At 44.8% G+C, this 15,000-nt stretch overlaps 1 protein-coding gene across 3 annotated transcripts in view; it reads left to right on the top strand.

Moving 5' to 3' along the window:
• LOC138968299 (protein YIPF5-like) overlaps positions 1-15,000 on the top strand; it is a 167,599-nt gene that overhangs the window by 144,344 nt on the left and 8,255 nt on the right. For all 3 annotated transcript variants that reach the window (XM_070340859.1, XM_070340861.1, XM_070340860.1), the window contains one exon: positions 3,286-3,396. In XM_070340859.1, coding sequence (XP_070196960.1) covers positions 3,286-3,396 — 111 coding nt within the window. The remainder of the gene's footprint in view (positions 1-3,285; positions 3,397-15,000) is intronic.

The raw sequence follows: 15,000 nt of genomic DNA on the forward strand, positions 1-15,000 counted from the left end.
TATTAGCAGGAAAGCATCAACGACATTAAGCCTTTGCCATATGACAGATAACTCTTTTAACTGCATCAGCCGGGGATGAAGGAAAAACCAAGGGTCTTTGAGGATATAGAGATCAGAGCAAAAAACTTCAAGCCTATAGATATGATCCACGTGCTGTCTCGATACTATAGCGGGTTAGCTCTGTCTGTTCGCTCTCTATCTCTGTCTGTCTCTCTGTCCCTCTGTCTCTGTCTCTCACTCTCTCTCTCTCTCTCTCTCTCTCTCTCTCTCTCTCTCTCACTCTCTCTCTCACTCTCTCTCTCACACACTCTCCCTCTCTCTCTCTCTCTCTCTCTCTCTCTCTCTCTCTCTCTCTCTCTCTCTCTCTCTCTCCCTCTCTCTCTCTCTCTCTCTCTCTGGACGCACTTTATATACACAGCAAAAGATACATTTTACATTTACTATTTTCTGTATGTTTTCCTTCCTCGTTGCGGACGTTTTCGAACAATGTTGTACCGTGACACCCATGAGTTATTTTGAAGAATAACGCAAGCCGGTAATCGAAAAAAAACAGCAAGACTTTCTCAAAGATTCTGACAGAACTTAAGCTTATAGCTTGTTGTTGATCCCAAACATGCTTATAATTATATATCATATCCATACATTGGTGAATAAAACACTGACCAAAGACAGAACTGAATAGCAGCAGCAATTAGCTTTCTCTCGAAGATGTTCCCCGCCTCAATAATAGACGCCCGAAACAACAACAACGGTGTACATCTAAACCTCCCTAGAACATACTGACAGAGGCAAGATGTCCCTCGCCTCAATAATAGACGCCCGAAACAACAACAACGGTGTACATCTAAACCTCCCTAGAACATACTGACAGAGGCAAGATGTCCCTCGCCTCAATAATAGACGCCCGAAACACAATAACGGTGTACATCTAAACCTCCCTAGAACATACTGACAGAGGCAAGATGTCCCTCGCCTCAATAATAGACGCCCGAAACAACAACAATGGTGTACATCTAAACCTCCCTAGAACATACTGACAGAGGCGTGCACCAAGTTTAGATAAGCTGAAGGGATAGAGTTCAGAAGATTGACCCATTAGCACCAATCTGCCAGAGCAGACAGCAGCAATTAGCATCTCCGACTCAATTATCCACAAACATCGCAAGTGTGGCTGTGGGGCTGGTGAGTGCCAGAAAAATACTCCCTACACTCTAAACTGAAGTATTCCACGTTTGAACAGCCTTTCTGTAACCAGTTTGGAACAGAGTTTCACATAGAACATAACTCTAGTAGCAAAAGGTAGCACATGGTAAAGACTATAGTGTTAACATTAATGCAAGTGTTAACCATGTGCTACCTGTGCTTCTATTATATCACAATGTGTTCAAAGCAGGTTACAGAGGGTGTTCAAAAGTGGAACACTTTAGTTGAGAGTGTACTGGCAGCCAATAGTTGCCGTGTACCTTGGCACAGATGTAAACGATTTGGTTGCAAGTTGGTCGATTTGTTTGAAAGTTGTGATGTAGTGGTCTTTGCTGATCTTGTTTATGTTTTACATTTGGGATTTTTCTGCATAAAAAACAACGACAACAAGCACAAGCCGTGTGCATTGGCACGGATTTAAACGATTGTTTTTTAAAAACTGGTCGATTTGTTAGAAAATTGTGATGGTGTAGTCTTGCCGCTTTCCTTTTGGCAGCCGATAGTTGCCGTATGTCTTGGCCATAGACCATTTTTCCTGGACCGCCAAATAGCTCTCTCTCCGCTCTTTCTCTCTATTACGAGGTAGCGCCTCTCGCATTTAGGAACCTACGCTTACATGGCCTTTCAAAAATCAGGGGGACGTGATATCCGGTGTCGATTGTAAACATGGACGAAGTTGCCGAGGTAAGTTCTGAAAATGCTAAAATAAACTCAGCAAAAGTGCATATGGAACATGTTTTTCGATGAGTTTTGTTAAGTTTAGTTTGGAGTTTTGAAAAATCCAGTTCATTAATTGTCACCTCCCATTGTCACAAATAACTGGAGCGTGCTTTCTTTTCACTGTCTTCGAATCGCTGGCCTTTCAAACCGGACGCGACGCGCCCCTGAAAGTCGAGAGTCGTAACCTCGAAGGGTCACGTGACGAGTTGGCGGTCCAGGCTACAGTATTAATTTTGGTCTATGGTCTTGGCACAGATGCTAACAATTTTTTTCTTGTAAGCTAGCTGGTTGATTTGTTTTGAAAATTGTGATGAGTTTTTTTTCTGGTCTTGTTTTTTATTTTTTTTACGTTTGGGATTTTTTTGCATGTAAGCCAACAACGACTAGAATCACAAACGAATGGTTGTTTTTTGTAAAATGACCGTCCATTTCTCAGCTTCAGATAGTGTGTGTGTGTGTGTGTGTGTGTACGTGCATGTGTGTGTGTGTGTGTGTGTGTGTGTGTGTGTGTGTGTGTGTGTGTGTGTGGAGGCGTTCGGGCGTGTGTTGATTTTGGTGACAGGTGATGCAGATGGTGATTACTTAATTAATTACTTGAAGATCAGAACTCAAAGGCACAACACCATCACAGAAATGTTTGGCTGCAGAGAGCCGAGTGGCAACCATCCAATCAGGAACCCATCCACAACAAAATCAGCAGACGTTTCCAAAAAGTCTTCATGTAGAAATTTACGGAGGGAACGAACACCTGCGCGGAAATGACGGTTAATGATCAAAGTCAGATGCTCTCGTTATATTGCACTGCGGAATTCTCAGAGAAATTGCTCACGTGGAAGAAGCAATCAGATATAATTTCGTCGAGATTAATGACAGAAACCAGATGAGGTCTATGCTCACCGGGAATGTTTGGGTTGTTGTTGTTGGTTACTGGAATGCCTTCTAGATTCGTGTCTTGATTTTTAGTTTGAAAATTACAGCAGATATAATTATAGCTGTCCACTTTGACAAAGCAAGGCTTCACTCACATCAATCATTCATTAATTGTTAATCAAATCCCAAGTAAGACTGGTCAATTCTTTTAGCCGTTGGACTTGAAAAAAATGAATTTCTCAAAATGATGTTATCAATTAACCACATATGAAAACCTGGTGATTATGATCGGTTTTGCAAGAACAAAGGTCTCAGTTTTATTTTCGGTGTGTGTGTGTGTGGGGGTGTGTGTGTGTGTGTGTGTGTGTGTGTGTGTGTGTGTGTTTTGGGGGGCTGGGTGTTCGAAAGGGCATTGCATTGCCTTATAATTATTATTATTGAGAATTCACTAGAGCAATGTAATAACCTTGTGTGCTTGTCGTGTGGTTGCAGACGCTGGCGGTGCTGAACCCTCTGAAGCCTGCTGACCACAGCATCATGCAGGACACTGACCTGGCCGGCCCGCTCGTCTTCTGTCTAGCCTTTGGAGCATCTCTCTTGCTGGTATGTCTGTCTGTCGGTCTGTCTGACTGCGAGAGATTAACACAGCCCTTTAGAGGACACTAACTTGGCTGAACCACTCGTCTTCTGTCAAACCTGGGGAGGCTCTGTGTTAATCACCAATCAATCAACCAGTCAACTAATTAATCAATCAATTAATAATCACTCAATCAGTCTATCAGTCAAAGAATCAGTCAATCATATTAGAAAGTATTGAAAGTTATACAGAGGACTCCCCCCCCCCCCCCACACACACACACCCTTTAAGACCCTCCGATGTGAGACTTCCTCTTCCCGACTTAGCGTTTTGAAATATTCTGTTCCTAAAATCGGCAAATTAACCTCCATTTCAAGATCCCCTCCTTCTTAAGATTTGATTTCTGAAGGTCTTAAACAAGAGGGTGGGTGGTGGGGGGGGGGGGGGGTGGGTGGGTAGGGGGGAGGGTTCTGCTGTAAAGAGAAAGAAAGAAATGAAAACACAACAATAATGAAAATTCGTTATAATTTAGGGCGAACCAAAGCTTGTAACGAATGATTGACTCGCAGCTGTGTGCTTTTGGTTAACAAACTTTGTGCACATTACAGAGAGTAGCAAAGTTCCATAAAAACACTATAAATGCCTGTCTGTCTTTATTCCGCAGCATGGAAACACTATAAATGCCTGTCTGTCTTTATTCCGCAGCATGGAAACACTATAAATGCCTGTCTGTCTTTATTCCGCAGCATGTAAACATCTCTAGAGAGAAGGGAAAGTCGTAGCCGAATCTATTTACGTTGGAAATGGAGGAATGCGTCATGGTTGACTTGTTAAACTGGAGCCACAGAGAAAGGATTTGTTTACTCTCTGTCTGTCTCCATTTCTTTGTCTCTGTCTGTCTGTCTGAATGTCTGTCTGTCTGTCTGAATGTCTGTCTGTATCTGTCTCTCTCACTCTCTTTCTTTCACTCTCTCTCTCTCTCTCCGAATGTCTCCTCTCTCTCTCTCTCTCTCTCTCTCTCTCTCTCTCTCTCTCTCTCTCTCTCTCTCTCTCTCTCTCTCTCTCTCTCTCTCTTTCTCTCTCTGCCTCCCTCTCTCTCTCTGTCATCTCCTTCCCCCCTCTCTCTCTTTAAATGCTGGACAGAAGGGTCGGTGGCTGGTCAATGGTGCCATCAGTATTTATCTCCCGTATCACATACCTACACACGCACATTGACCGTTAGATAGAACTGTCACTGGTCACTGCGTTAAATGCTTAATGCGGAGGGCAATTACCCTGGTCAAGTGGAAAACAAGTCAGCAAATTACGAAATGGTCCAGCTAAGTTAGGGCAGACGCAAACACTGTTGGCTTGGTAGGTACGGAGACAGGTAGATTGGTTGGTGGGTGGACGGGTTGATAGGTTGATTATAGGAAGGTTGGTATAGGTAGGTTGGTAGGCAGGCAGGCAGGTAAGTAGATAGGTAGGTAGGTAGGTAGGTAGGTAGGTAGGTAGGTAGGTAGGTAGGTAGGTAGGTAGATAGATAGATAGATAGATAAGTATATATGTATGAATGTAGATAGGTAGGTAGGTAGATATGCAGGTATGTATGTATGTATGTAGGTAGGTAGGTAGGTAGGTAGGAAAGATATTTAGAAGTTGGCAACGTAGGTAAGAAAGTGCTCCAGGAGTAGGCTAGGTGGTATGATTCTACGATCATATCTTGAAGCAAACCCCGTAGTACTGACGTCAGTAGGGGGAACCTTCTACCTCTTGCTGTGGCACGCCGTACATGGGAATAGTTTTGAAATAGCAGACCTAGAACAGAAACAGTGAATAACATCGACGCTGACCCTGTCTCGCACGACCCCCCGGGTTGCGGAGACAACAAACAACAAACAACGTCAGTTGGTGACATAAAGGAGCCCGCACCGCCTTGGTCTGACGTCACTCCTCAGAGAGTTTGGACATAAACAAAAACACAAGAATAGGCGCCTGGGTAGGTGTGACCATCTCGTGTATGTGTCTGTGAATGTTTCTTTATTTGTCTCTCTGTCTATATGTGACGCAGGGTATGACAAAGGAACGCCTTGTTTAAGCCATGCAAGTTGTCCAAGCAGAAACACGTCATTTCCTTCTGTGAACAGATGGCTTTTTCCACCGGAAGAAGAAAATAAACAGTTGTAAAAAATGTCAGCACTTGATTCCAGCAGACTGACGGATGAAGAGCCTGACACAAACACCAGTCTGACACAAACACCAGTCTGACATACACAAACACCAGTCTGACACAAACACCAGTCTGACACAAACACCAGTCTGACACAAACACCAGTCTGACACAAACACCAGTCTGACACAAACACCAGTCTGACACAAACACCAGTCTGACACAAACACCAGTCTGACACAAACACCAGTCTGACACAAACACCAGTCTGACACAAACACCAGTCTGACACAAACACCAGTCTGACACAAACACCAGTCTGACACAAACACCAGTCTGACAGAAGAAGAAAAGAAGATAAAGTTGATGTTCTCAGATAAAAAGGGTGCTAACGAGGTTGGGCTGATACGAAGGCGGATGGGGAAAGACCTGTTTGCGGAGGGGGGGGGGGGGGTGGTGTCAGACCTGTGAAGCATATTATTTTGTCTCTACTTTTTAAATTTATATATTTACCAGGCTTCTTGGACAAATATAGTTTTAGAAGTCTGGTACAAGTCTCATCGTACAGTGTGTGTGTACGTGTGTGTGTGTGTGTGTGTGTGTGTGTGTGTGTGTGTGTGTGTGTGTGTGTGTGTGTGTGTGTGTGTGTGTGTATTTAGTGAGCGTGCGTGCGTGCATGCTTATTTTCCATGAAAAAATGGAATAACCCGAACCTCTCTAAAAGATGTTGTGTTCAATCATGATAACACCAGCTTGATGACAGCTTACATGTAGTGAAACATGGCCTAATTGTATGGCCTAATTGTAACACAGCCTGATGACAGCTTACATGTAGTGAAAGATGGCCTAATTGTATGGCCTAATTGTAACACAGCTTGATGACAGCTTACATGTAGTGAAAGATGGCCTAATTGTATGGCCTAATTGTAACACAGCCTGATGACAGCTTACATGTAGTGAAAGATGGCCTAATTGTATGGCCTAATTGTAACACAGCCTGATGAAAGCTTACATGTAGTGAAAGATGGCCTAATTGTATGGCCTAATTGTAACACAGCTTGATGACAGCTTACATGTAGTGAAAGATGGCCTAATTGTATGGCCTAATTGTAACACAGCCTGATGACAGCTTACATGTAGTGAAAGATGGCCTAATTGTATGGCCTAATTGTAACACAGCCTGATGACAGCTTACATGTAGTGAAAGATGGCCTAATTGTATGGCCTAATTGTAACACAGCCTGATGACAGCTTACATGTAGTGAAAGATGGCCTAATTGTATGGCCTAATTGTAACACAGCCTGATGACAGCTTACATGTAGTGAAAGATGGCCTAATTGTATGGCCTAATTGTAACACAGCCTGATGACAGCTTACATGTAGTGAAAGCTGGCCTAATTGTATGGCCTAATTGTAACACAGCCTGATGACAGCTTACATGTAGTGAAAGATGGCCTAATTGTATGGCCTAATTGTAACACAGCCTGATGACAGCTTACATGTAGTGAAAGATGGCCTAATTGTATGGCCTAATTGTAACACAGCTTAATGACTGCTTACATGTAGTGAAAGATGGCCTAATTGTAACACAGCTTAATGACAGCTTACATGTAGTGAAAGATGGCCTAATTGTATGGCCTAATTGTAACACAGCTTGATGACAGCTTACATGTAGTGAAAGATGGCCTAATTGTATGGCCTAATTGTAACACAGCTTAATGACAGCTTACATGTAGGGAAAGATGGCCTAATTGTATGGCCTAATTGTAACACAGATTGATGACAGCTTACATGTAGTGAAAGATGGCCTAATTGTATGGCCTAATTGTAAGACAGCTTGGTGACAGCTTACATGTAGTGTTTGTTTGTTTGTTTGCTTAACGCCCAGCCGACCACGAAGGGCCATATCAGGGCGGTGCTGCTTTGACATATAACGTGTGCCACACACAAGACAGAAGTCGCAGCACAGGCTTCATGTCTCACCCAGTCACATTATTCTGACACCGGACCAACCAGTCCTAGCACTAACCCCATAATGCCAGACACCAGGCGGAGCAGCCACTAGATTGCCAATTTTAAAGTCTTGGGTATGACCCTGCCGGGGTTCGAACCCACGACCTCCCGATCACGCGGCGGACGCCTTACCACTAGGCCAACCGTGCCGGTTTACATGTAGTGAAAGATGGCCTAATTGTATGGCCTAATTGTAACACGGCTTGATGACAGCTTACATGTGGTGAAAGATGGCCTAATTGTATGTAAAACTCTGGCCCGATCTGAGCCTGTCACTGTTTAACGGGAAGTAGTGTGTCTTTAAAGCAGTGTCTGTGGGCGTCGCTTCAAGACGATATCGGATTGGATTGGATTGGATAAGATTTACAGTCCAGTGAGGTTACCCTCATGGAAATTCGGGCTGCTTTCTCCCCGGGGAAAGCGAGCTGCCATACATACGGCGCTACCCATATTTTTTTTTCCTGCATGCGTGTATTCATGTTTCCTGAGACTTACTGCCGTGTGAGATGGATCTTTTTTTTTACTTTATTCCAAGTCCCACGGGTATTTGATGGACATTTTTATCTATGCCCATACAATTTTGCCAGGAAAGACCCTTTTGTCAATCGTGGGATCTTTAACGTGCACACCCCAATGTAGTGTACACGAAGGGACCTCGGTTTTTCGTCTCATCCGAAAGACTAGCACTTGAACCCACCACCTAGGTTAGGAAAGGGGGGAGAAAATTGCGGCCTGACCCAGGCCTGAACACGCAACCTCTCGCTTCCGAGCGCAAGTGCGTTACCACTCGGCCACCCAGTCCCATCCGATCATAGGCTAGGGGAAAATCGCACTGAGGTACCTTGTCACGGTGAAAGCCGAGCTGTCGTCAGAGACAAAGCGAACCATTTTATTCCTCATTCACCGTCTGTCTTCCCACTCACTCTCCATTATATTCTGTTCTGGAACTGGAACCAAGAGAGAACAGACTGCGTTCTTCGCAGTTTCTCTTAGAAGCTTCTTTTGTTACCGAAGACCTTTATGATGGGGCGATGTTCACGAGAATGAAGATCACGCGGGAAGGGAAACCTGAGATTGTGTGTTCTGAGAAGGCTGACATTTAAATTATTGTCGTGGTAGTAGAAAAACATGTATTGCAGTATATATTCTGACTATATATTGCTGGGGTTTTTTTTAGTTGGTGTTTTTGTGTGTGAATCGACGTTAAAGATTGTGTGCTACTGGAGAGAAATAGAGAGAGGGTTGGGGAGAGAGAGGGGGGAGGGAGAGAGAGGGCGGGGGAGATAGAAAGGGGGGGGGGGGGAGAGAGAGAGCGGGGAAGAGAGAGAGGGAGAGAGAGGGGGAGGGAGAGAGAGGCGGGGGGGGGGGGGGGGGGGAGGGGGGGCGGAAGAATGGACGGTCAGACAAACAGACAGACAACAAAATGTTTGGTTGGATAATTTCGATATTTTATACGTGCGTGCGTGTGTATGTGTGCGTGTGTGTGTGCGTGTGTGTGTGTGTGTGTGTGTGTGTGTGGGTGTGGGTGTGTGTGTGTGCGTGTGTGTGTGCGTGGGTGTGGGTGTGTACGTGTGCGTGTGTGTGGGTGTGTGCGTGTGCGTGCGTGTGCGTGTGCGTGTGTGTGGGTGTGGGTGTGGGTGTGCACTCTCTCACCCCACCCCCACCAACAAAAAATGAAATAACAACAACAGCAACAAACTGAGAAAAAAAAACAAGTCTTGCTTCCTGGTGCTTTAATATTTCCACTGAGTTAACCCCCTGAATTCTAGAGAAAACTTTACCCCCCGCGGGTTAGGGGGAAGAATTTACCCGATGCTCCCCAGCATGTCGTAAGAGGCGACTAACGGATTCTGTTTATCCTTTTACCCTTGTTAAATGTTTCTTGTATAGAATATAGTCAATTTTTGTAAAGATTTTAGTCAAGCAGTATGTAAGAAATGTTAAGTCCTTTGTACTGGAAACTTGCATTCTCCCAGTAAGGTAATACATTGTACTACGTTGCAAGCCCCTGGAGCAAATTTTTGATTAGTGCTTTTGTGAACAAGAAACAATTGACAAGTGGCTCTATCCCATCACCCCCCTTTCCCCGTCGCGATATAACCTTCGTGGTTGAAAACGACGTTAAACACCAAATAAAGAAAGAAAAAGAAAGAGAAAACTTTAACGTCAAAAAAAGGTCGATAACCTCTCGGAACAATCAGCACTAGGTGGCGCTCCAGACACGCACGTGACCTTTGACGTGTGCCCCCGCTCAGTCTGCGAGCAAGATGTCGTCTGCTTTTGTCTTCAGTCTGCTTTGCAAACAGAACCTTCTTTAGACAACTGGTGCCTGTGTTTACAGTCGAGTATAGTTGGGGAGAGAATGGTGGGGGTGAAAGCTTCGGCAGTAAGGGAGTGGGAAAGGGGGGGGGGGGGGAAGGGGGGGTTAGTTCCAGAACTGAGATGGGTAGAAAATTGTGATGGTGGAGGAAGAAATATATTCCACTAAGAAGAGAGAGCGATGGAAGAAATAGTTAAAGTGTACAAAGTACAAAATGTAATTAAACTAGACCAAATAAGTTTGAATAGACCGAATTCCCTGACACAGATAAATCGTTCCCTGAGTATGGCTCTTAGAAAGAAAGGGAAGTTAGCACTGTAGATCTATATAGAGAACCAGAGATGGTGAGTCGAGCTGTTTACACTAGAAGTGTTGTTGGGTGGCGTTGCGTTGCAGCAATGAACCGAATCAACTGCGTTATCTTTTCAAATGCGTACAGCCCGAACAAACACACGGACGGGTAGCGTGTGAACTCTATTATACCACCTCCAACTCCCCAACCCCCTCCACCCACCCCCCCCCCCCCCCCCCCCACAATGTTATCTTTTACTCTCTTTTTTTGTTCACAGGAACACATAACTGAAGGGGGTTTGAGTTTTGGGTTAGGTTGGGGAGTTGGGTATAACACATCTGCTCGATGTTAATGCATGATAATGTTGACGATGTAGAGGACTGGGGAGGAAGTGTTGTTATTAGTTATCGTCCTTGTCATCGTCGTCATCATCGTTGTTGTCTTCCCTCATCTGTTTCTCAGTGCTGCTGTTGATTATGCTGATACTTATCATACCGCTGTTGAGGAGTTTTATGCAACATCAGCAACAAACTGCAGGGGCGGAGCAGTTAAGCCGGGGGGGGGAGGGGGGGTTACAACCTGGGGTCCAGGGGTAGACCCCTTGTGGGGTACATGGGCAAGGCCCGGTTGGGGGGATCTGGGGGGCTTTGCCCCCCCGAAGCTGAAGAGTGTTAACTATTTTATGAACAATTTATGGCTTATTCTTGATTTTAAACATGATCAACTGGTGTCAGCAGCCACTCATTATTTCTTTTAAAGTTAGTATTATTTGTTTTGACAGTCGGGGGGGGGGGGGGGTCTGGAACCCCTGTATCCCCCCCCCCCCCCCTAATCCGCCCCTGCACTGAAAACAGAATGCACAGACGCTGTATATAGCAAGGACATTGGCCGTCGCACAATGATGCAAGCGAGCCACCCACCCTACCAGAAACTTAAAGATGGAGTCCTTTTCGTGTGGACGACAATAATGCACTACCGCAGTTCTATCCATGGTCTCACATTGTATGAGAGGATCCTTCCACTTCTCTTCTTCTTGAAAAGGAGAGCAACATTTTTGACAAGATTTGTAGTAACAAATGTGAAAGTTATGAAGTTTTAGAACCTTCTCTTTACAGTGATGGACTTGATTGTAAATAGTTTGAAGCATGGAGCTTGCCGTGTAAATAGTTTGAAGCATGGAGCTTGCCGTGTAAATAGTTTGAAGCATGGAGCTTGCCGTGTAAATAGTTTGAAGCATGGAGCTTGCCGTGTAAATAGTTTGAAGCATGGAGCTTGCCGTGTAAATAGTGTGAAGCATGGAGCTTGCCGTGTAAATAGTTTGAAGCATGGAGCTTACCGTGTAAATAGTTTGAAGCATGGAGCTTGCCGTGTAAATAGTTTGAAGCATGGAGCTTGCCGTGTAAATAGTTTGAAGCATGGAGCTTGCCGTGTAAATAGTTTGAAGCATGGAGCTTGCCGTGTAAATAGTTTGAAGCATGGAGCTTGCCGTGTAAATAGTTTGAAGCATGGAGCTTACCGTGTGAATAGTGTGAAGCATGGAGCTTGCCGTGTGAATAGTGTGAAGCATGGAGCTTGCCGTGTAAATAGTTTGAAGCATGGAGCTTGCCGTGTGAATAGTGTGAAGCATGGAGCTTGCCGTGTGAATAGTTTGAAGCATGGAGCTTGCCGTGTGAATAGTTTGAAGCATGGAGCTTGCCGTGTGAATAGTGTGAAGCATGGAGCTTGCCGTGTGAATAGTGTGAAGCATGGAGCTTGCCGTGTGAATAGTGTGAAGCATGGAGCTTGCCGTGTGAATAGTGTGAAGCATGGAGCTTGCCGTGTAAATAGTTTGAAGCATGGAGCTTGCCGTGTAAATAGTTTGAAGCATGGAGCTTGCCGTGTAAATAGTTTGAAGCATGGAGCTTGCCGTGTAAATAGTTTGAAGCATGGAGCTTGCCGTGTAAATAGTTTGAAGCATGGAGCTTGCCGTGTGAATAGTTTGAAGCATGGAGCTTGCCGTGTAAATAGTTTGAAGCATGGAGCTTGCCGTGTAAATAGTTTGAAGCATGGAGCTTGCCGTGTAATGTAAATAGTGTGAAGCATGGAGCTTGCCGTGTAAATAGTTTGAAGCATGGAGCTTGCCGTGTAATGTAAATAGTTTGAAGCATGGAGCTTGCCGTGTAATGTAAATAGTGTGAAGCATGGAGCTTGCCGTGTAAATAGTTAGAAGCATGGAGCTTGCCGTGTGAATAGTTTGAAGCATGGAGCTTGCCGTGTGAATTGAGAAAGGAAACAACATTGCATCGGTCTCTAATATGTGACCCTCCACCACGAAATGAGTCGCATGTCACCTCGCGCAGTTCTGCGCTAGGCTTAATATAAGTCCGGGTAGTGTCTGGTAAAAGTGTGAGGGTCACCTTAGTCACAGGCTTATAACTCAAACAGTTTTCGCTCTTTTCTGAAACGGTTTTCACCACTGGATAGAGCATAAAAAACTCTTTAAGGAAATGTAAAAATATGAAAATCATGCAAAGGTGACATGTGACTCATTTTGTGGTGGAGGGTCACATATAGTGCTAGGACTAGCTGCAGAATAGGGGCTGAATTGTTCGGATTGGTATACCAACATGATACTTTATACAGTTAAAAAGACATCTCTCAGGATCCAAATGCCAGGGAGGGGCAACTTCTAAATGGTCTATGAACGAAAATATGACCTGTTTAGTAAGCATACCCTCAAAACGCACTTTTGCAGAAGGTGAACATTCAAAACAGCAGTTCTTTGTAACTAAGAGTTTAGTTTACCTTTGAATTAACATTTATGTTTGCCTGTACCATGTTTCTAACATCAGGACAATAAACACACTGCAGGGGCGGATCCAGGGGGGGGGGGGGGGTCCGTGGTTTCCGGACCCCCCCCCCCCCCCTGCAGCCTAAAAAAAAAAAAGTATTAAAAAAATACATTTAAAAATAAAAAGAAACTGAAGGCTCAAATTGCACCAGATTCCTCCATTTTCCTTGATTTTTATCAACATTTTCCGGGGGGGCATGCCCCCGGGCCCCCCTAAGAGCTGGCCTTTGTCTTCTAAATGACGGTTTCGGAAGGTATTTGGGTAATTTGCTGGCTCAGGTTGCACTAATTTGTCTTCTTAAATTTACTTTTTGAAGGTGTATTAGGGGAAGTTTCTTGGCTCAGATTGCACCAGATTGCTCCATTTTCGCGCACACAACTAAACGCTTCGCGTCGTCGAATTGTCCCTTTAGGAAATTTGGAAACCTCCATGATGGGATCCGCCCCTGCACCGGCTATTGACGTTTTATAATTATATACAAATGAATCGGTTTTCTTTTCAAGAACGGTACCGTCTAGTAACAATCGCAAGCTTGCACATTGACTATTAAAATTATGCAAATGACAAATGTATTCTTGCTAGTTGCTATCTTTTTGGAATGGGTTCATGATTCTGCTTTATTTTAAAGCAAAGACAGATTTTTTGTTTGTTTGTTTGCTTAACGCCCAGCCGACCACGAAGGGCCATATCAGGGCGGTGCTGCTTTGACATATAACGTGCGCCACACACAAGACAGAAGTCGCAGCACAGGCTTCATGTCTCACCCAGTCACATTATTCTGACACCGGACCAACCAGTCCTAGCACTAACCCCATAATGCCAGACGCCGCCCTGGCTACTACTTGGAAGAGTGTGTTGTTGTTATTGTTGTTGTTGTTTTCTCGGAATTAATTTCACAACCTACAAAATGGATTGGTCAAAACAATACCCGCTGTACACTTAAAGCAGCCAGGCTGTGGATTTTTAGTATGTGTCCAAACGGGAGAAGTGAGTCGTGTATGCGACAAGAAAGGTAACTTTAACGGTGCACTCTTTCCCGGTTCACTAGCTCTGGTCTGGTCAGATTTTTAAATGGGATAAGACCACCCCTCCACTTGGTCATCTACCAAACATGAACAGCCTGCGTGTTACACGGGATAAGACCACCCCTCTACTTGGTCATCTACCAAACATGAACAGCCTGCGTGTTACACGGGATAAGACCACCCCTCTACTTGGTCATCTACCAAACATGAACAGCCTGCGTGTTACATGGGATAAGACCATCCCTCCACTTGGTCATCTACCAAACATGAACAGCCTGGGTGTTACATGGGATAAGACCACCCCTCTACTTGGTCATCTACCAAACATGAACAGCCTGGGTGTTACATGGGATAAGACCACCCCTCCACTTGGTCATCTACCAAACATGAACAGCCTGGGTGTTACATGGGATAAGACCACCCCTCCACTTGGTCATCTACCAAACATGAACAGCCTGGGTGTTACATGGGATAAGACCATCCCTCCACTTGGTCACATACCGAGAATGAACTGTCTGGGTGTGACATGGGATAAGACCATCCCTCCACTTGGTCACATACCGAGAATGAACTGTCTGGGTGTGACATGGGATAAGACCATCCCTCCACTTGGTCACATACCGAGAATGAACAGTCTGGGTGTGACATGGGATAAGACCATCCCTCCACTTGGTCACATACCAACAATGAACAGCCTGGGTGTTACACGGGATAAGACCATCCCTCCACTTGGTCACATACCAACACTGAACAGCCTGGGTGTTACATGGGATAAGACCATCCCTCCACTTGGTCACATACCAACACTGAACAGCCTGGGTGTTACATGGGATAAGACCATCCCTCCACTTGGTCACATACCAACACTGAACAGCCTGGGTGTTACATGGGATAAGACCATCCCTCACTTGGTCACATACCAACACTGAACAGTCTGGGTGTTACATGGGATAAGACCATCCCTCACTTGGTCACATACCAACACTGAACAGTCTGGGT

This window comes from Littorina saxatilis, linkage group LG6 (assembly GCF_037325665.1).
Source record: "Littorina saxatilis isolate snail1 linkage group LG6, US_GU_Lsax_2.0, whole genome shotgun sequence".
Taxonomy (NCBI): domain Eukaryota; kingdom Metazoa; phylum Mollusca; class Gastropoda; order Littorinimorpha; family Littorinidae; genus Littorina; species Littorina saxatilis.